Source organism: Mastigoproctus giganteus, chromosome 9, assembly GCF_048544385.1.
Source record: "Mastigoproctus giganteus isolate SK-2022 chromosome 9, ASM4854438v1, whole genome shotgun sequence".
Lineage (NCBI taxonomy): Eukaryota > Metazoa > Arthropoda > Arachnida > Uropygi > Thelyphonidae > Mastigoproctus > Mastigoproctus giganteus.
This window is the reverse complement of record NC_143583.1, coordinates 199,119,094-199,141,821: the sequence shown is the minus strand read 5'-3', so window position 1 is coordinate 199,141,821 and position 22,728 is coordinate 199,119,094. Positions and strand designations below refer to the sequence as shown.

Here is a 22,728-nt window from a genome sequence, read left to right as displayed (position 1 = left end):
TTCATGGACAAAAGAGCAGTGGGAGCAGTGGAAAATACCATCATATTTTCTGACAAATTGAAGTTCAACCTGCATGGCTCGGATGGGAAGCAATATGTCAAAAGATGAAAATCGGAGGCATAACACTGACTGTAAAGTTGCCTGCCAGTCAAATGGTCTGGGGATACATAACAAGCAAAGGAGTGGGGCGAATTAAGTTTATTAATGGAACAGTATATGCAGAAACCTACACTGCTACCTTGGAGGAGTGCCTGAAACCCATTATTAAGGATCACCACACAGACGTCCAAAACTGCATTTTCAACAGGACTTCAGCACCTTGCCACACAGCAAAACTGGTAAGTTTTATGCTATTTAGATTTAATGATGAGTTTGTCTTCTTGTCTCACAAGGCTTAAAACATACTTAATACCAATGTTTTTCCTCGTTTTTCTCTCTTAAGTACAGTCATACCTCAGAATTGCTGGCATTACAACGTTGGACTGGCATTACAGCAACAGTACAGATTTGAACCCTATTAAAAATTGCTGGTACATAATATCGTCTAAAATTGCCCAAGAAGAAGCCAACAAGTAAGATTCAGCCACAGGAGAGCATTGTAAGGGTGTGGTACCATGAAATTGGGCAACCGTATATCTAGAAGTTGATGAACTCTGTGCCAGATCGTTGCATAAGTTATTTTGCTGATTTACAGTACATAATACTATTATGTTAACTTCTCGTGGTTATTTCCAAAATGTTAAGTGACTGTTAAATATAGAAACCAAGATTTCAATTTATCCATTAATTTAAAGGAATCCAAATAACAGTGGAACAGCTTAATTTATTTATGCTTTTCACCTTTTTTCCATTTGTTACTGAACTTGCTGTTTTATAAATAACTAAGTAGAGAACTGTTCAACACACTTAATCTTTCTAACTTTGATTTATTCCTAATCGATGTAAGAAAGTAAAACAATATCAAAAAGAAGGAATGATATTCTACAGTTCATTTGTACTGTTACTGCTAAGTTATCTTTCAAATTACTAAAGATATACTGATATTGAGTAATTTGAAAGATAATTTAGATAAGGTTTAAGAGAAACCTAGGGACATTTGATCAGTAGGTCACCATGCTTAGGAATCCTTTACTTTGTCTTGTCAGATTATCTTTTTTTTTTTTTTCCCCATTTCAGACGTTGATACCAGAAGAAGAGCTGCTTGTGATCTAGTAAAAGCATTAGCAAGATTTTTTGAATCTAAAATAACTGAAGTCTTTTCTCAATATGTTCATGCTATGTTGCAGGTAATTATATACTGGTTAGCTGGATTTGTTTTTTATATTTAATTGTTTATACAAAGCATGCTTGGTTAACTAATCTATAGGTGGTGTCATTTTTTTACCGTATTCGCGTCACCTTCCAATTTTCATATATATTTATTATTATTTTTTACTTTTATGTGGGCGTCTCCGTAGCCAGGTGGGAAGGAGCAGCAGTGCGTAGCACATGCTTCTTGATTAGACCGGGATTCGAGCCTGTCACCACCAAATACGGAGGATACGGAAAGGTCAGGGAATGACCACTGCATATCCCGGAGCAATATGGCCTTAGTTGCTAATGCTTCTTAAAAAAAAAAAAAAAAAAAACACCCCCTACTTTTATGTATAATATTTTGTATTTATAACATTACAGTGTTATACTGGTTATTATTCAATTGTTTGGTTTATTTTCTCTTTCTTTTCACAATGTTATCACATGCTAGACAATTCCCTTGATTTTCAATCTTCCAACAAATTCCATTTCTGCCATTGCCGTTTCTCTCACCTTGTAAACTTTACATTAGATTAAAAGCCCATGAATTGTAGAAGTACAAGAGCAGGATTCAGAAGGAGGACTCATCCAGCATTTTCTTGTAGAGGTACTCTATAGACTTTTTGCTTGTCAGTTCTAACTCCAGATCTTTTCCAATACCTGCCATTGTATTTTGTCACTCTTGGCTGTCCACTCAAAGCTGTATCCACTGACCATTCAGAGGTTATAGATTTCTTTTTGTTTCTATAATTATGATCAACTGCATTGACTTCCCTGACATAATTCTTTGGTTAGAATATCCATAGCTTGTAGAACAAACTATCGGGTCTTAACTCTTCTATTTTCCTTGAACTTCCATATCTGTTGATTTAACAACACCTTGGCTAAGTGAGGGTACTTCCGTCATTGTTTTCCTGGTAATGTTATAAATTCTATAACTTAATATTTGTAAAATAATAAGAGGAGTTTACCTCAATATAGTACATAGAACACTTCCGTATGATACTCTCCAGAAATTAAAACGAAAAAATCGAAAACTTATATTAGAGTAAAAAATAAATAATTAAAAACCAATTTATTTATTTATTATTTATTTTTTACTGTAATGTAAGTTTTCGATTTTTTTGTTGTGTGGAGAAGACCTGGTCTGTTAGTCAGAAATATCAATTTTTCCTTCTACAGCAAGCAATCTATCTTTGCCCACCTTCCCATTTCCCTGGTCTTCGATGATTTAAAAATTCGCAGCTCCTTTTGGTCTCAAATCATGAATAACATACCTTTCTACTATAAAAAAAACTTTCCTTTTTCTCCGAAATTACTGAATATTTCTTTAGCGTTGGAATTTCTTAATATTTTTTCTTGGCATATGCTTGCTTTTTACCCTCTAGACTTCATTTGCTGTACTTTCAAAGTGGTTTGCATCCAATTTTACTTCTACCTCCAGGGTGATTTACATTACATAGTAGTTTTTGAGTGCTGGTTGGATGAGGAACTGATTAGTTTCTTTTCTTAGAAGCAAAAGTGTTTTAAGGCAAAACAAAAAGCTTGACTATAACTGTTATCTGTATACTCATACCAGTGCAACTTTTTGTCTCCCTCTCTTGAAAAAATAAAAGGAAAATTTCCAATAAGTTTCTGATAATATCCCCAACTTTGATGCAAAATTTTCTACATTTTCAGGTTATCTATTTAACAGTTGTTTAACTGAAAAAATTTTCCCTTCATTGTAGAATGATTGCTCTATCTTTCCCTAATCTTAAACCATTAAAAGACTATTGATCTCCTGCCCTATCCTTCTCACTGCTAAAATTGTTTCAAAGTTTTTAAAATTGTATCACTAATCTTCTGTAAGCTACTTTTCTTGTATATGCTGCCATAAACCACGAGAATCAACTTGACCTTGTTTACCTTGACTTATCCACTTCATTTGACACTTCACTCATCAGTGCTTGTTTAGCTATTGGAAAAATTTTATAATACAAGGTAATTAGCCTCTCTCTCTCTCTCTCTCTCTCTCTCTCTCTCTCTCTCTCTCTCTCTCTCTCTCTCTCTCTCTCTCTCTCTCTCTCTCTCTCATCATTTCATTCCTTTTTTAATAAAAAAAAAAAAAGGAATGAAATGATTCCTTTTTTTATATAAATAAAAAAGAATCATTTCAAATGTTTTACTGTAACATTTCAAAGCACTTGCTAGAATTTTCAAGGTGGCACCCTTTCTGCCCTTCTCTTTTCCACTTCAATTCCACCACTTATGCAAGTGTCCCTCATCACCTATGCTGATAATATTCTAATCTGTGCTATTTCCTATTCACCCAAGGGGATACAACAAGCCAGTTCACATATTAATGCTATTGCTGGGTTTATAATTATTTTAGCCTTTTTTGGTCTTCATACTAATCCTGGTAAGTGTGCCCATATTTCTTTCTCCAAAAAATCCTCTCCTTTTAATCTTACATCTCTCATTGGAACTCAGCTTGTTGCACTGGTTCAGTCATATAGAGATCTATAGATGCTCCTTTATATCAAACTCATCTTTCATTCTCACAACAGCTTTATTAAATCCTACCCATGGGTACCTAGACAACAGCTTTTTCATATTTATAATCTGGTTATCATTCTCCTCTGTATGAATGCCTGTATTTACATTAATGTCCTTGAGGTTGTCACAGACATTCTCTCAGATATGCCAGATAAGCTGTACTTGCTACCTGGGAGTCTAAAACGCTGATGGAACTGATATTCAGGTGACACTCAAGTCAAGTAGACCCAATTTTGGCGAAGTCTGGGATGGTCTGTGACAGCCAAATCCTGTGCTTGCACCTTCACAATGGTGGGACTGTTAGTAATCCTGGGTATAACCCCCAAGCATAAGCACACTGTGGATGATCACCCAGGTGTGACCCAACGTAAGCAGTGATCAAGGTGTGTGTAGCACCCACACCACATGGAGGAATGCTGCCCCTCTGTGTTACCAGGCAATATTAGGTGATAGATGACTCTCATCAATTGGTGCAATACCACCACTTTGCTTATTTGAGGCTTGAAGTGGTGGAACCCATGTTTAGTTGCAAGAGCTAAGTTCTGGTCAACCCTTCCCCATCTCTTCCATCATGCAGTATGTCTGATGACTTTTGAGGTTATGATGGACATCATGGCAAGATCCAGTCTTCCTTACATTTCAAGGGTACAGCTTTAAAGCGGCGTTTGCAGGCCGTCCGCTAGTTAGTACACTGGACCAAACCTATTGGTAACTCTCTAGGACAGCGTTTCCCAAATTTTTTTTAGTCACGGAACAATTTTCATCTCACAACATATTCGCGGAACATTTACGAAACAGAAGTTTAGCGGGAGCCAAAGAACTGTTTTCTAATATTTTATTACATATGACACACTGTGCATCAGGAGCATCTTTATTTCCAACACATCATCAGCCATTTTCAATCCACTGCAGGATGAAGGCCTCTCCAGCACCTTCCAGTTCCTTCTGTTTTGAGCACTGGTCATCCATTTACTACCCAAAAACTCATGAATTTCATCTATCAATCTCCGCCTTTGTCTTCCAGGTTTTCTTCTAGCTCCTCTTGGGTACCTTTCTATTATTTTCTTAGTCCATCTGTCATCATGTCTTCGAGCTATGTGTCATGCCCAAGACCATTTTAGTTCTTTAGTTTTGATAAGAATGTCCTTTACTTGAATTTGCTGCCTAATCCATGTGTTTCTCTTCTTATTTAACAGTCTGATTCCCAATATAATTCGTTCCATTCTTCGCTGTGTAGTTCTCAGCTTCTCTTCCATTCTTTTGGTGAGTGCCCAAGTTTCACTTCCATAAGTCATGGTGGGGAGTATACATTGGTTCATTATTTTACGTTTCAGACAAACTGGGATATTGCTCTTCGGTATGTGACTATATTTCCTGAATGCTATCCATCCAAGCCACCTATTTTAAACACACACACCAACCGTTTATGACTGATTGAATAATGAAATAAAATAAAATAAAATGATGGAAAAGACTGTAAAATAATATTTGCAAAAAACTTTTAATTATTTACAAAAAACTAAACTATAACAAAAGTAAAAAAGTTAAAATTCATTAAAATATAAATATAAAAGCGATAAAAAGACAATAAAAAACACTACTAGAGCTTTCGGAGGTGTCTTCCTCCTTCCTCAGTAATAGTGAGACTTAGACGACACATCCTTAAATACCAGGTTCACGGCACACGTGGATGACCAGGCGCATACTCAGCATTCCTTTCACTTGTACTAGAACCGGAAGTGGTCTGGACACATGGAAAATTAAAACGTTTATCTCTTGTCAAAACCACCGCCTCAAAAAGGGGGTGAAGCCTAACTCCCCTGTCTCTGTTTATACTATTGTTACCAGAGGATCCAATCCACAGACTTTCCAGCCACTTGCGGTCCCAGAATCTATGCGCCCAGTCAAGGATGACAGCGTTGTCGGGGGGGATCTAGTGTTGTTTTTCCCAATAGTGCTCGGCAATGGCAGATTTATTGAGCTCTGCGGTCCGTATTGCTCGTGAATGTTCCCCCAGACGGTCCTTGAGACGCCGTCTTGTCTACCCCACGTAACATTCCCCACAATCCGGGCATGTGATCTCATATACGACCCCACTACTAGAATCCCTAGTAATGGGGTCTTTGACCTGTGACACTACTGTGTGCAACCTCCGGCCCGGAAGCTGCACACAGCGTGTGTCTGAAAGTCGCGAAGCATCCTTGCAATGCGATCTGACATGCCCGGATAGTAGATCAGATCCCGGATCGAAAGATCAGAATCTGATCTTTCGATCGACATACTGTTTCCTGATCAGAAATCAGAAAATTTCTGATTCGATCGACTTGCCTTTGCAGCGATTTGTCTAGCAATAGAAATGTAGCGATTCGCTGACCATTATTGGCCTTGTGGTCCTCTGTTGAGATGGGGTGTAATGGTCAGTCTATTTTTTGGTTTATTTTTGTTTTATTTTATTGTAGTTGGTTTATTTCTCTGCTGATGATATTTCACATAAATTTGGACTTATGCCCGTCAGAGGGGGTGCTGTTAAATTTGTATTTAATTGGCTTTTAAAATTTAATCAATTATTATCTTTGTATTTAGAATTTCTAAATTATCTTAGAGAGTTTCTGCTGCAATATTTTTGCTCTTGTTACCCTTCTCTTCCCTCACTGTTGGTTTGATCGTTATGTTTAATTTTGACTATTTTCGCTCTTCTGTCTTGCATGCTACTGGCATTGTTTTTATTTTTTAATTATCATTCTAATTTGCTTTACTTTTTTATATATATATATATTAACATGGGCAAATATAAAAACTGGCTCTGATCTTTTGCACCATAATGACAGGAAATTTAAATTGGGTTCCATTCAAGAAATTACCCCAGACACTGATTATATGCAGTGTCCAAACTCTTGGCAGGCTCCTTCTATTTTGAATAAGATTTGCTGGCATCTTGTGTAAAGCAGCTCATTTTATTATTATTATTTTTTGTATAAGGCTGTAGTATTTGAATTGGCAATATATGTAAGAAAGCAAGGCATACAGAACTATCAAAAAAAGAAAAACTTAATTTGTCCATTACTTTCAGTAATTTGTCCAAACCTTCCTTAAATTTATTCAAACTACCCACCTCCATAACACTATGTGGAAATTTATTCTATCAATTTGATTACACTGTCTGAATGCAAATTTCCACACATTATTTCTGCAGAATCTTTTTCCAATTTAAATTTATGCTTCTTGTTTATTTAATCTTAGATAGAGTAAAGATGCCATCAGAATTCAGTTTACTTAGCCCTTTTAAAGCTTACCCTTCAATTAGGATATCTACAGAAACCCAGTCTTTTTCAGTAAGAATATCTTTTCATGTCCTGAACAAATCATCTTGCTGCTTGTACCTACACCCCTTCAAACATATCTGTGCCATTTCTACATATCTGTGCCATTTCTAAAATGATTTTTCCAAAGCTGTATACAGTACTCCAGATGTGGCTTCTAACCATTGCCTTATGCAGTGGAATAATCACCTCTTTGCTGCTACTAACAAAAGTTCTTGTATATCATATACAGAACATCATACATTGTTCTAGCAGCTTTTTTGCACTGCAGAGAGAATGTCATATCACACGGTTCAGATCTTTTTCATTCTCTGCTACTTGGTGTTTGATACAACCCAAATGTACGCTATTTTGGGATTACTGTAACTCAAATGCAGTACCCTACATTTGTCATTGTTAAGCCTCAGTTGCCATTGTACAGCCCATCAGCTCAGTTTATCTAGACTCTGATAACTATACTTGACCATTGTGCTCCTTTCTGTCATTATCAAACTTGAAATAACTACATCAATAAACATTAAAAAGTTAGTTAATGTAGTTACATTTCAGGCACATTAGCAAATGGTAATAATTATGCATGAATGAAGAACATTGTGTTTCTGCTTATCCATCACATTGCCCATTCAGTCCTCTTACCAGCACTTTGCAACAAACATAATATCCTGTGCTTTAGCTATCATATATGAATTTGGCTTTCTATTGGTCCAGTTTGAATGAAATTTTGGCAGGCTGAACAAATTGTTCTAATAGAGTGAAATATAAAATTTGATAAAAATTCATCCACTGGGACTCAAGTTATTACATGCAGTTAGAGAGACAGAGAAATAATAATTGCAATTTCTGTTGATCCAATTTTTATGAAATTTGGGAGGGTTTGACAAATCTTTGTAAAACAATGTAAATATAAAATTTTATGAAAATCCATTCACTGTAGTTAAGATTTTAGGTGCATAGACAAATTAAAAAAATAAATAATTTCCAGATTTCTTATTGATCCATTTTTAATGAAATTTCGGATGGTTTGACAAACCTTTTTATGGACAGATGTATGAGGGCTGTTCATAAAGAATGATCATAATTTTTCATGAACTGTGCTGCTTGCTATTTCTAGATGAGCTGCAGAATTTAATACCAAACCAAGCTGCACCACACAGCAACTGCATAGTTGACTCGTATGCACGGTGTGACCTCGGTGGTCAGTCAAGTTTATGCATGTTCAGCTTCTGTCAATGATATACAGGAGTTTTTCTAGCAGGAATGAGGAGGTGATTATCCCCTTGTATAAAGCAATGGTCAGGCCACACCTTGAGTACTGTATATAGGTCTGGAGGCCTCATTTTAAGAAGGATGTAGAGCTGTTGGAACGAGTGCAGAGAAGTGCAACAAGATGAATGGAACTAAGGGTTGCTCTTGCAAAGAAAGGCTTAAGTTTTGCAGATTACAGTGTCTGGAGACTAGGCACCTGCGAGGAAATCTGATTGAGGTGTATAAAGCCTTGAATGGTTTAAGCATGCCCATTGTTCATGGGACTTTTCCTCTTGCTCAGAATAATCACCTGAGAAGGCATAAATTCAAATTGAGGAAAGACAGTTGTAGGATAGATGTGCGGAAGTTTGCCTTTAGCCAGTGGGTAGTTGAGTGTCGGAACAGACTTCCATCTTTTGTTGTGGAAGTTGATAGCATAAATAAATTTAAGGCTGAGCTGGACAGGTATTTGAAACGAACGGAGGGGTGAAATGGGAGCAGTTTTTTTTTTTTTGTTTTTTTTTGGCTGATGTTGCATAAGCTTGCTTCCTTGCATTTGACAGACTTTAAGTGGAAGAAGATTTCATAATCATCCTATTTCTAGATCATTCATAGAAATACAAGGCAGTTATAATGTCTCTTTTTACAGTACATTTTATTATACCAACCTCTACTAATGCTGATACCCTATGTAACAATGTACATGACATGTGACATGTGAAGAACAGTATGCTGCTTTCAGATTTCATTTCCTTCTGAAGAAAACATCAGCTGAAGCATATGAAATGTCAAAAGAGGCTTATGGTGAATCTAAGCTTCCATATTGCACAGCTCATAAGTGGATTAGTATGTTTAAAGATGGACATGATTCAATCACAAAATTCGATGGTCCTGGAGCTCCAACAACTTCTGTTGCCACAGAAACCACTGCTTCTGTAATTGTGAGAGAAGATCATCATATAATAGTAAGGCAACCGGCACAGAGAAGTCAAGAATATCAGTAGGAAGCACGCACTGTATTCTCCATGACCACTTGTATATGACATGTGTTTGTGCACACTGGGTTCTAAGACTACTCACACCTGGGCAGCAGCAAGTTCACATAGAGGTTTGTCAGGAGCTTCAATGAATAGTTACTGAAGATAGTGAGGTTCTGCCCAAGGTGGTAAGAGACATGGCTTCATCATTTCAACCCAGAGAGTAAACAACAAAACTGGAAGTTTGTCCATTGCCAGCATCAAAAAACACAAAGTTGTGGCTTCTGCAGGAAAGGTTATGATCATCTCTCTCTCTCTTTTTTTTTTACATTCAAGGAATGGTTTACCAGCACATGTTATGTCATGTGACTGTTACTGGACCTTACTACGGAAGCTTTGTGGGATCACATTCATCGCAAATGACCACAACTGCACACGGGTGGATGGATGCTGCATCACAACAATGTGAGCCCTCACATTGCTCATATTATCGATATGTTCCTCATCTATCCTACAGCCCTGACCTTGCACCCTGCAATTTTTTAATATTATTATTATTTCCAAAGTTAAAGAAGGAGCTGCAAGTAAAACGTTTTCAGTTGTCAGAAGTTATAAAGACATCAGAGGCAGTTCTCAAATGCATGTCAAAAATGGCTTCCACAATGTTTTTGAAGAATGGCAGAACATTGGAGTAAGAGCATTTCATCAAATGCAGACTACTTTGAAAAGAACCATCAAAATATGGATGATTAACAAAGGTATGTTATGCAGAAAAAAAAAATTATGATCATTCTTTATTGAACAGCCCTTTGAACTACTTACCATCTATAATAAAAGTTTGCTACTGTTTGATTTTTACTGCACAGTTTTATTCTGGAACTAACCAGAATAAATAATTAAAAACATCTATATGAGTGAGAACATTTGGTCAGTCAAAAATGACTAAGTTCATTTGCATTTGAGGAAAAAATAAATAAATTTCGAACAGGGTGTTCAAATTTTATAATACAGCTTCTGATAGATATATTGCTTTAAATTTTTGTTAGTAGATGCAATATGCACTAAAAGGAGAAAGTATAATTTTTTTCCCTTGGATAATAGGAAAACTGCTTGGCACACTGTATATATAAAAAAAAAAAGCTCTCGTTAATTGTTTTTTATAAAGAGTATTGGTATAACAAGTTTCATTCTTCCCCCAATCCACTATCCTTTTATTCATTTGTAGCAACTTGCTACAAATGGATAAAAGGGTACTTGAGTGGGAGAAGGCAGAGTGGTAATCAATGGACACTGCTTTTCGTGGACTAATGTTATTAGTGGAGTTCTCCATTGTTGTTTTGTATATTTATCAGTGATATTGACGAAGGTTTAATGTCCAAGTTTGCAGATGATACAAAGGCTGGCAGGGTTGTATGCTAAGGGAACAGGATCTAGAAGAGTTGGGTAGATGGACCTTGAAGTGGCAACTGAAGTTTAACATTGACAAATGCAAAGTACTGCTGTTGTTGTTGTTGTTATTTGGTTTTTAGGAGCATTAGCAACTAAGGCCATATTGCTCCAGGGATATGCGGTGGTCATTCCCTGACCTTTCCGCATCCTCCGTATTTGGTGGTCACGGGCTCGAACCCCGGTCTAATCAAGAGGCGTGTACTACTCACTGTAGCTCCTGCCCACCTGGCTACAGAGGCGCCCGCAAAGTACTGCATATGGGTAGAATAACCCCCCAAAGAAATGTGCCAACTGTGTGGTACTACGCTCAGGGTGATAGAGAATGAAGACCTGAGGGTTATTGTGCAGTCGGATATGAAGTTTTGGTGCAGACAGCCTGCCAGAGCAGGTCATGGGGTTCTCATCAATGATATACAGAAAGTTAGCTAGTAGAGAGAAGGAGGTGATTATTCCTTTGTATAAGACAGTGATTGGGCCACGCCTTGAGTACTGCGTACAGGTGTGGAGGCCTCGTTTTAGGAAGGATTTAGAGTTGCTAGAACAGTAGAACTGAGTACAGAGAAGATTGGTGAGTGGAACAAAGGGGTGCTGTTACCAAAAAAGGATTAAATGCAGCAACTTGCGGCATCTGGAGACTAGGCACCTGCGAGGCAATCTGATTGAGGTGTATAAGTTCTTGGAATGTGTTGAGCATGATGGGATTCTTCCTCTTGCTCAGATTACGAACCTGAGAGGGCCTGAATTCAAATTGAGGAAGGACAGTTGAAGAATTGATGTTCGGAAATTTGCCTTTAGCCAGCAGGGTTGATTGCTGGAACAAACTTCCATTTGTCATTGTGGAAGTTGACAGCTTAAATAAATTCAAGGAAAAACTGGGCAAACATTTAGAGTGAATGGTTGTGTGACATGGGATTTTTTTTTTTTGGCTGATTCTGTATAAGCTTGCTCTCTTGCATCATATGCCTCTACTAATGCCTCTTAATATGCCTCTTTGGAATATTAATTAGTGTGGTACTTGGGATTTGCTGGAAAGAACAAAGATTTAAGATCTATCAACTGCTTGACGTGAATTCAAGAGAATTGTATCATCAAGATGCATCCAACCTTGGATTATAGCACAACTCAGGAAGGCCTGCATAGAAGAAAGTGTACAAAAAAAAATTGTCTGTCATTAGCCTTTAGTTAGAACAGTAGAAACATCTTGTGGTAAGTGATGCGTTGCAACAGACATTTAAATGAGACACAGGAAAGTGTGTAGACACCAATTTTTGTTGGATATGTGTCAGGAAAATCTTGCACCAGGATCTTCAATTGTTTCTATGTAAACTATAGCTTGTTCAGTTCTTGATACTCTCAGGGAATGTTAAACAGTCTTGAAAACAATTATGTTATAATATACGGTGATTATTTATTTACAGTCATAAAATCATTAAAATTGAATGGTTTCTTTTTTAAAATTTACAATTCGCAGGAGGTGAAAATGTTAAAGGAATATGGTATTGCACTATTTCATCTCTTGTATGACACACTTTCTTTCAATTTCTGCTGTACAGTTGCAAGAGCATGTAAAATACGTGAGTCCTTGTCTTATTCATAGTGTTCACAACTAAACAAGCTTCTCACAAAATCTCTGCTTCTAACATTAATCTCTTAAATTTTATTAATCATTGAGTTAAAGTAAGTAAATGATTTAATTTAAATATCTTTTCCCCCCATACAGAATTACACTAAAGATCCATCTAGCCACTGGAAATCTAAAGATGCTGCTATCTATTTGGTAACATCAATGGCAGCGAAGGGACAGACTTCTAAGGTATGTATTCTCGTTATTAAAAAAATAATAATAATAAAAATAAATAAACCTGTAAATTAATATATAAAAATTATCTATTTAATTGCCTATCTGTTCTAGTAATTTGACTAACCCTTATTTTAATTTATTCAGACTTCCCACTTCTATAATACTAATGTGGATGTTTATTCCAACAAACAATTACTCTTGTTGAAGGTAAATTTCTGCACACTTCTATTTATGCAGCCATCCTTTTTCATTTTATGTTTTTGTGTATATTGTTTGAAAAAGAATAATGATGACATCAGTATTTAATTTTCTCAATCCTTTTAAAGTCTTAAAAAGATTGAGAAAATCTCTTCAGTTAGGTCTGCGTATGGATTTAAAGTTTTCAGACTGCAATTTACAGAACTCAAGTCTTTCTTGTTGCCCCAAAACATCATCCAACAGATCATGTTACTATTTCTCGAACCCTTTCAAGGGTCTGTATTCTTCCTATAATGAGATTTCTAAACTCAGTATTCAAGATGTATCTTAGCTGTTGTTTTAAATATCTTTTAACCCTTCTGGCAAATTTCCTACATGCATGTGTATCAGATCAGAGAATTTTTGACTATCTTGGTGTGGTGCAAGTCAAATCCTGAGATTACTACCACTTAAATTTGGTACCTTTCATTTATTAATCATATTATCAGTAATATTTATCAACCAGTCTGAAAAGAATTAGAAAAGAGTAATCTTATTTTGTGTTTAACAGTGAACTTTTATAATCAAGATTTGCTGTTTATTTGATTTTTTTTTTGTGACCGCTCACCTGGAACAAATTACAGATGACTGATTTTTTTCATGTAAACCCCACTTGACTTGTTTGTGACAGAGTGACCTTATATATACACTGGTGTTCAAAGAATGGGCATCACCCCATTAAAATTGTAATTGTCTGCCGAATAATGTAAGTATATGGCAAGATTTCTTACAGATTGCATCATATAAGATTGACATGCATAGGTGATGATGTAATATTGCATCAGCTGTTACTTTCAGCTATATAAGCACGCTCTGCAAGAGTTGCAGTCATTCCTTCCTTGTGTCAGGATGGCGAGTTACGTGCAGTTGAAGCCATGAAGAAAGAGTGCGATTGTTGCTTTACAGGACGGATGTTCTTCCTGTCATATTGTTTATAGAGTGTCTTGTAATCATCCGACAGTGAGTAGATTTCTTTCCAAACTCAAGAATACTGGTTCTGCTGGTAGAAAAAAAAAAAAAGGAACCGGATGCAAACGAGTCTCTGTGCCAAAACAGGACCCCGGTTTGATGTGCTTATGCCTTAAAAACCATAAAGCTTCTTTGTGTGAGCTGAAAAGAGAATGTCAAGAACATACAGGTGTGGTAGCAAGTGCAGTAATAGTCAGAAGGCATCTCTTCAAAAATGGACTTGTAGCCTGTTGTCCTATGAAGAAGCAAGCCCCTTCTCACACAAAAAATGAAAAAGGCCCAATTAATTGGATGTAAGGAGCATGTCTAATGGACCCCTATGCAGTTATTTTCTCGGATGAGAAGAAATTCATCCAGCATGGCTCTGATGGGAGACAAACAATTCACCGTAGACGCGGTGAAGAATACCATCCAGATTATATGATGTCTACGGTGAAATTCTCTACCAGCCAAATGATATTGGGGTGCATTTCGTAGATCACCCACATTTTATAAAAGGTTCCGTAAATGCCAATGGATACCTGGCTATATTGGAAGGCAAATAGCTGCCAACCATTAGAGACCATTTCAACCTGCCAAATAACTGCATCTTTCAGGACGATTCTGCTCCTTGTCATCGGGCGAAAAGTGTAAGTAGGCACTTCTGTAGTTACTTTAGCTTCATTTCTGCATTAATGGTTTGACAATAATGTGTTTAAATTTTGTTACAGGAGAAAAAATGGTTGGAAGAACAGTCCATTACAGCTGTTAGCTGGCAAGGAAACAGCCCAGACCAGAATCCTCTAGAGAACTGTTGGCATCATGTGGAATCTGCAGTTGCCAGAAAGAAAGCAAAGACTCCTCGTGAACTTCAGGAAGGCATAATTCGTGTTTGGAACAACAAATTATCAGTTGATTATCTTCAGAAATTGATCTTGTCAATGCCTCCGATGGTGTGCTGCTGTCATCAGGACCAGAGGCGGTTCAACTAAATATTAGTTTGCACCTGGTGAACTTTTCATTTTGTTTTCCAATTAAAATGATAAACTGAAGCAAATTGAGGGCTTCTGATAACATTTCAGCCACAATTTTCATGTTTACCAAAACTGTTATATAAAGACTGCAAATGCTCATTTTGGAATATTTTGAGAGTGCCTGTCAAATATTACTTAACTATTAATAAATATCTTTTGTTTATATTTCTATTTGTGATGCTAGTCATTAATGTAACATACCATCATGAAAAAGGGTTAGAAATGTGAAATTCCCAGTTGATGCACTTTCTTTAAACACCAGTGTGTGTATATATATATATATATATATATATATTTTTTTTTTAAATCAATGAATTTATACACACGAACACACCTCAGCCGGCATTTTCCAGCCTGTCTAGTTTATCTAGATCAGGGATTCTCAACGGGGGCAATATTGCTGCCAAGGGGCCAAAAAAATCATGGATATTACAATGGTTTTGGCCCTCAAGTTCAGCCCTACCCAACGATATCTTATTCCTTAATATTTAATTTCTCTCATTGGGTTTTCTTTTCTCCCTGAGACAACTGATTTTTAATATAGTGGGCATGATTTAATGCAACCACCTTTGCTCTTTGCTTTTCATAGGCATTAAATGCCTAAGTGCTTTCAGAAATTCTTGCCATTTGCGCCTTTGCGATCTTGGGCGTGGTTTATTTATTTATTCTTGTTTCATTGGCCAATATATGAGGCATGGATGGGATGAGGAAATGTTTGTCTATTGCGACAATTAGTATTGATTTATTGTTTCCTTGTGGAAGTTGTTTATTTTTGATCCACAGTGCTTTTGCGAGTGACATGGACTATGTGAATTAAATAAAAATTGTTTATATTTTATTATTTAATTCTTTATAGTTATTCAAGTCCTCATCAATCATGTCAAATGCTGAAAGAAAAAGTGTCAACAGTATCTGGATAAATATCTAGCTTGTGGTTTTATTGAAAGCCTATTCGACTCAAGATAGCCTATGCACCTTATGTGTAAAAGCTCTTTTTCAAAGAGGCTATGAAACGATTAAGTCTTTTAGATCACTTAAAATCCTGATAAAATTGGTAAACATATTGAATATTTTTAAAATTTAAAACAGAATTTTGAGCAGCGTAACAGTGTTATTTCCTTATTTAAGAAGAACACACAAACAAATGATGATGGAATGATTGCAAAAACTGGTAGTTCTCATACAGTTGCTGAGACTGTTATACAACCACCATTAGAGACAGTAATTGAAACAGTGATGCATCAAAATCCTTCCAGTATTTTAAAAGCATTGCCATTGAGCAAGATTCAGTTCGAAGATTAATCGATGAGATGTAAATTAACATTGTAGAGCAGCTAATGAACAAACTAAAAATGAGAAAATTTTCTATTCAGAGTGATCAGTCCACAGTTACTGACAATAAGGCCCTTCTAATGGCATATGTTCGTTATTTCGATGATGATTTTTGTAAATTACAAGAGATGTTTGTAAAATTTACAGAAAGTGACTGTACTGTATATCCATTTTTGATGCTGTATAAACATGTTTCGACAAAAAACAAGATTCATTGGAAAATTTGGTATCCTGTTCCACTGATGGCGAAACATAAAAAGGATTTTTAGCCCACCTAAAGGAAGTATGTCCCTAAGTTCTTGCAATACACTGCATTGTGCAACGATATCATCTGGTTGCAGAAAATATTAGTCCAGTTCTTTATCAATCTCTCAGTATAGTTATTAAAACCATCAATAAAATAAAGTAAAATAGAAAATATGATCGTCTTTTCAGAAAAATTTGTGTTGATAATGAAGAACAATATGTGAGACTTCTTTTACATACAGAAGTCAGATGGCTTTCTAAAGGAAACTGTCTAACAAGATTTGTAAACCATTTTGATACGATAATTAGATTTTTAGAAAGTGAAGGAAACAAAGATTTAGCAAACAAGATCACCAAACACAAAAACAACTTATACTATATGGCTTGGATTTTTCAAAAACTTAATGAAGTATCACTTCAACTTCGAGGGAAATTAATTGCGCTGAAAGACTGCAGTTATTCAACCCATCATGCAAATGCGTATTAAAAAGCCTTCACTGAAAAACTGGAAATTATTTGAAAGCAATTTAATGAGAAAACAATTTCATGGCATGCAAGAGTTAGCTGAAATCGATCTCACGGAGAATGACCTAAAGAATTATTCAGATCATTTGTGTTCTTTAAAAGGTGAAATGAAAAATAGATTTTCAGCTTTACTTTCTTTCGAAATGAAGCCATGGATGTTAGATCCAATTTTGGATGTGATTTTGGGTCTGCTAGTGAAGAAATTCAAGAACTCATTGAATTAAAATGTAACAAAGAATACAAATTTGAATTTGTATTCTTCTGTACTTTGCACTTCTGTAGTTACTTTAGTTTCATTTCTGCATTAGTGGTTTGACATTAATGTGTTTATATTTGTTACAGGTGAAAAAATGGTTGGAAGAATGGTCCATTAGAACTGTTAGCTAGCCGGACCAGAATCCTCTAGAGAACTGTTGGCATCATGTGGAATGTGCAGTTGCCAGAAAGAAAGCAAAGACCCTTCATGAACTTCAAGAAGGCGTAATTTGTGTTTGGAACCACAAACTATCAGTTGATTATCTTCAGAAATTGATCTTGTCAATGCCTCGATGGTGTGCTGCTGTCATCAGGGCTAGAAGCAGTTCAACTAAATATTAGTTTGCACCTGGTGAACTTTTCATTTTGTTTTACAATTAAAATGATAAACTGAAGCAAACTGAGGGCTTCTGATAACATTTCAGCCACAATTGTCATGTTTACCAAAACTGTTATATAAAGGTTGCAAATGCTCATTTTGGTATATTTTGAGAGTGCCTGTCAAATATTACTTAACTTTGCCTTAACTATTAATAAATATCTTTTGTTTATGTTTCTATTTGTGATGCTAGTCATTAATGTAACATGCCATCGCAAAAAGGGTTAGAAATGTGAAATTCCTAGGTGATGCACTTTCTTTGAACACCAGTGTATATTTACATTTTACAGATAATAGCAACCATTTTTATATTTATGATATTTAAAATGTGGAAAGACACACCCTATTAACAGTACTTAAGATGATTTAGGAATACACAAGCTGAAATTATAAAAAATTTTCTGCAATTTATACCCAAAAGTTGAAACTGAATAAAATAATGGGTATATAAACACAGAGGATATTGTGTTTATATGCCCGTTATTTTATTCAGAGGATATTGGATTTTGAACTCCATTTCAAAAAATATATGATGGAGTGTTTTTATTTTTTTTTATGTGATTATAATCATGTAAAGCAAAATAAAAACACTCCATTCATTAAAATAACTATTTTTAATATTTCGAGTTTTTTTCCCTATTAAGTCAAAATAATTAAAAAAAAAATAAATAAATAAAAATATTTTTAGCAGCATTTATGTACAGTTTTTCAATTTTTATTGACCTCTAAATTCCTTGAATTTAGAGGTCAATAAAAATTTCCTATATTTTAATCAAATATAGGAAAGGGTATGATTTTTTTACGAAACACATCATGCAAAAAAATTATACAAATAGTTTTTTTTAATACCACTGATGATAAAAATATATCATGGAATGAGGCTAATGATGTATGAAATCTTTATTAAGTGGAGGGAAAATTGAAGTTAAACATAAAAAAGACATCTGGGGTGGATGGGATCTATCCAGTTATATTAAAGGAGGCAGCGAAGGAAGTAAGCAAACGCTTAGCCATAATTATGAGAGCTTCCTTGGACTCAGGGAAGGTCCCAATGGACTAGAGGTTGCAAATGTATCACCAAATCACAAAGGGGGTTCAAAAGGTGACCCAAGTAACTATAGAACTGTTAGTTTAACTTGTGTTCTGGGGAAAATAATGGAATCGCTGGTTAGAGGTGCATTGCAGGATCATTTAGACAAGACTGCAGTAATAGTTAAGACACCGCATGGGTTTGTTAAAGGCAGTTCTCGTCTGACCAATTTGATTGGATACTATGATGTGGTCACAAAGGAACTGAATGGCAGAAAAGCGTTTGATACTGTTGCACGTGGAAGACTGCTGTACAAATTGGCAAGATATGGCATTATGGGTAAGTTGCTAAAATGGATAAAGGGATGGTTGAGTGGGAGATGACAGAGAGTGGTAATCAATGTACACTACTCTTCATGGAGACGGCCTCCGTAGCCGAGTGGTCAGGAGCGGGAGTGCAGTAGCACACGCTCTTTGAGTAGACCGGGGTTCAAGCCCCTGACTGCTGAATACGGTCGATCTGCCAACCCGCACTAGACCAGCGTGGCAGATTATGGTCCATTTCCCTCAGCATGAATTGTTGAGGAGGCTTCCATCCTGCAGTGGGTTGATAATGGCTGCACTTTACTTTTACTCTTCATGGATAAATGTTATTAGTGGAGTTCCCCCAGGTTTGGTGTTGCGCCCATTGATATTGATATATTTATCAATGATATTGATAAAGATATATCAGGTTTAATGTCCAAGTTTGCAGATGTTACAAAGGTTGGAAGGGTTGTTAACAACAGTGAAGACAGACTCCAACGGGATCTAGATAAGTTAGGCAAATGGGCTGAGAAGTGGCAACTCAAGTTTAACATTGACAAATGCAAAGTACTGCATATGGGTAGCAATAATCGAAGAGAAACTTACCAACTGTGTAAGCTAAAAAGACCTGGGGGTAATTGTGCAGTTAAATATGAAGTTTGCTGAGCAGTGCAGATGGGCTGCCAAGGGCAGGTCATAGAATCTTGTCAATGACATATAGAAATTTTGCTAGCAGAGACAGGGAAATGATTATCCTGTTATACAAGGCAATGGTGAGGCCACACCTAGAGTACTGTGTACAGGTCTGGAGGCCTCATTTTAGGAAGGATGTAGAGTTGCTAGAATAAGTAAGTCCCGTGCATTTTTCTTCATTGCTAGGAGTCTCGTTAGGTCATCTGACATCCATATTTGGACCTTAACCCCCAGGGGCTCATATCTGGTGAGTATCGACTTGGCACACCCAGGGTCTTGAGCTGGATATCATCATTCTTCTCTTTCTTGGTGATTCTCTTCTACTTCTGACTCTTGTTCTCTCTCTCTCCCAGCATAACTCGGAATTTTTTTTTTTTTTTTTTTGGCTGGTGCAGCATAAGTCTCAAGCTTACTTGTACTATATGGATAATAATAATAAACCTAGAACAGTATTTCTTATTTGGAACAAAAAAAAGCCTAGTAGCTTCCAAAATTACTTCCTTGAATGCTTCATTTTAGAATTTGGTCCCACTATTTAGAATTTAAAAATTCTCTGAGGCCACTGTAGTCACTTTTACGAAAGCAAAAAGCCTTCCCTTTATCCCTGATGGTAGTTACATCTGTAAGTAAATCCCATATCAGTACACTGTAATCACTGCTGATAATCAGATCGAGAGTGTTACTCCCTCTGGTTGCCTCTCTAACATGCTGCTGGAGAAAACAATCATCCAATAAATCCACAAAAGCCTTGCTAGTGTGCAAGTGACCAAACCACAAGTTCCAGTCAATATCTGGCAAGTTAAAATCTCGCATTATAAGAGACACTGATTTACTGGCCCACTCTATTTCTCTGTATAATTGTTCTTTGTACTCATCAGAGTCATTAGGCTATCACCAACTCCTACCTCATTTTTGCTTTCCCAGTGCTTACATCACACCAAGCTCACTCAACATTGCATTGTCCATCTATGTCAACTGGATGCACTTCCTTAGATTTTGTGTTTCTTAGTGAACAGATACAAGAAATGCAGAACTGGAATGTGTGGAGTACAATATGAACAGAAAGGATAGAAAGGGAGCCCCCTCCCTTTCTATCTGTTCTTTCTATCCTTTCTGTTCATATTGTACTCCACACATTCCAGTTCTGCATTTCTTGTATCTGTGTGATCCCACGCCTTTGATATCCCAAAAGTATCTGCCTTTACTGTCTTGACCAGCACTTAAAATTCATTAAATTTATTTACTATACTCCTAGCACTTATGTACATGCAAATATAGTTACTCTAACACACCCCATGTATTTACTTGTTTCATGACTCCCAGCAGTTCCTGAATAATTTCAATAATTACAGACCTATTAGTTTAACTTCTGTTCTGGGGAAAATAATGAAGTCACTGGTTAAAGAAGCACTGCAGGATCATCTAGACAAGATTGCAGTTAGTTCAGACTCAGCATGGGTTTATTAAGGTGAAGTCTTTTCTGACCAATTTGATTGTATACTATGATGTGGTCACAAAGGAATTGGATGCAAAAATAATTTTGATATCATATACTTGGATTTCAGGAAAGCTTTTGATACTGTTGTACATGGAGGACTACTGTACGACTTGGAGCAGTATAACATTAAGGTCAAATTGCTACAATGGATAAAAGGACGGTCGAGTGGGAGAAGACAAGAGTGTTAATCATGGACACTGCTCTTCATGGACTAATGTTATTAGTGGAGTTCCGCAGCAGTCTGTGTTGGACACATTGTTGTTTTCTATATTTATCAGTGATATTGATGAATGTATATCAGGGTTAATGTCTAAGTTTGCAGATGATACGAAGGTTGGTATGCTACTGCAACAGGATTTAGAAAAGTTGTGTAGATGGGCTGAGAACTGAAGTTTAACATTCACAAATGCAAAGTACTGCATATGGGTAGTAGTAACCCTAGAGTAACATACCAACTGTGTGGTAATGCACTCAGGGTAGTTGAGAATGAAAAAGACCTCGGAATAATTCTACAGAATTATTCTGACTGCAGAATTACTCTGGAATAAATCTGCAGTCGGATATGAAGTTTTCTGAGCATTGCAGATAGGCTGCAAGAGTAGCTCATGGGGTCTTGTCAATGAAATATAGGAATTTTGGTAGCAGGGATGAGAAGATAATTATCCCCTAATATAAGGCAGAGGTAATGCCACATCTTGAATATACTGCATACAAGTCTGGAGGCCTTATTTTAGCAAAGATGTTGAGCAACTAGAACGAGTATAGAGAAGGGAAACGAGATTAATGAGTGGAACAAAGGGTCGTGCTTACCAAGGTAGGCTTAAGTTCTGCAAATTGCGGCATCTGGAGACTAGGAACCTGCAAGGTGATCTGATTGAGATGTATAAGGCCTTGAATAGTTTGAGCAAGCTCAATCCTGTTGAGATTATTCCTTTTGCTCAGATTCCACACTTGAGGTGTCATAAATTCAAATTACGGAAAGACAATCGTAGAATAATGTGCGGGAATTTGCCTTTAACCAATAGCCAAACAAACAAACAAACTTTAATAAACTTCCACGTCATGGAAGTCGACAGCTTAAATTTATAAATTCAGGGATGAACTAGACAAACGTTTGTAGCGAATGGATGGGTGAAATGGGAAGGTTTTTTTTTTTTTTGGCTGATGCTATATATGCTTGCTTTCTTGCATCACATGCATTCTGCTAATGCTAATGGCTTAAGCTGCTGATGAACATGAAAACTAACAGCAGCAATTGACAGAATATTCTTCATAATATATATTTTGAAATATCATTTACAAAACTAACTTAAAAGTGTATCACTGTTTGTATCACTAAACCTGGATTTCTGCCATATCTCTTCTGCTCAGTTAGAAGACATTTTCCAACCAGCCTTTTACTTTCTGTTGAGTGGGTCAGCTTTGGTTTGAAACTAAAGTAACTGCTTCTGCAAAAATTCATTCTACTTGTGTGTTGTGAAAAAAAAAATATATTTAGAAATTTTGGGCTTTCAGTTCTTCATATATTAAATGAAAATATATAACAATAACTCTATTAAGAGTAATTTATCATAGGAAAAATCATTTCAATTTTCCAAATGATATAATTATTCAGTTTCCTCT

General features: G+C 36.2%; 1 protein-coding gene across 2 annotated transcripts in view; it reads left to right on the top strand.

Moving 5' to 3' along the window:
• Window positions 1-22,728, top strand: part of Cse1 (chromosome segregation 1) — a 441,978-nt gene that overhangs the window by 190,155 nt on the left and 229,095 nt on the right. For both annotated transcript variants that reach the window (XM_090381796.1, XM_090381797.1), the window contains exons 12-13: window positions 1,177-1,286; window positions 12,543-12,635. In XM_090381796.1, the coding sequence (XP_090237922.1) occupies window positions 1,177-1,286; window positions 12,543-12,635 (203 nt within the window). The remainder of the gene's footprint in view (window positions 1-1,176; window positions 1,287-12,542; window positions 12,636-22,728) is intronic.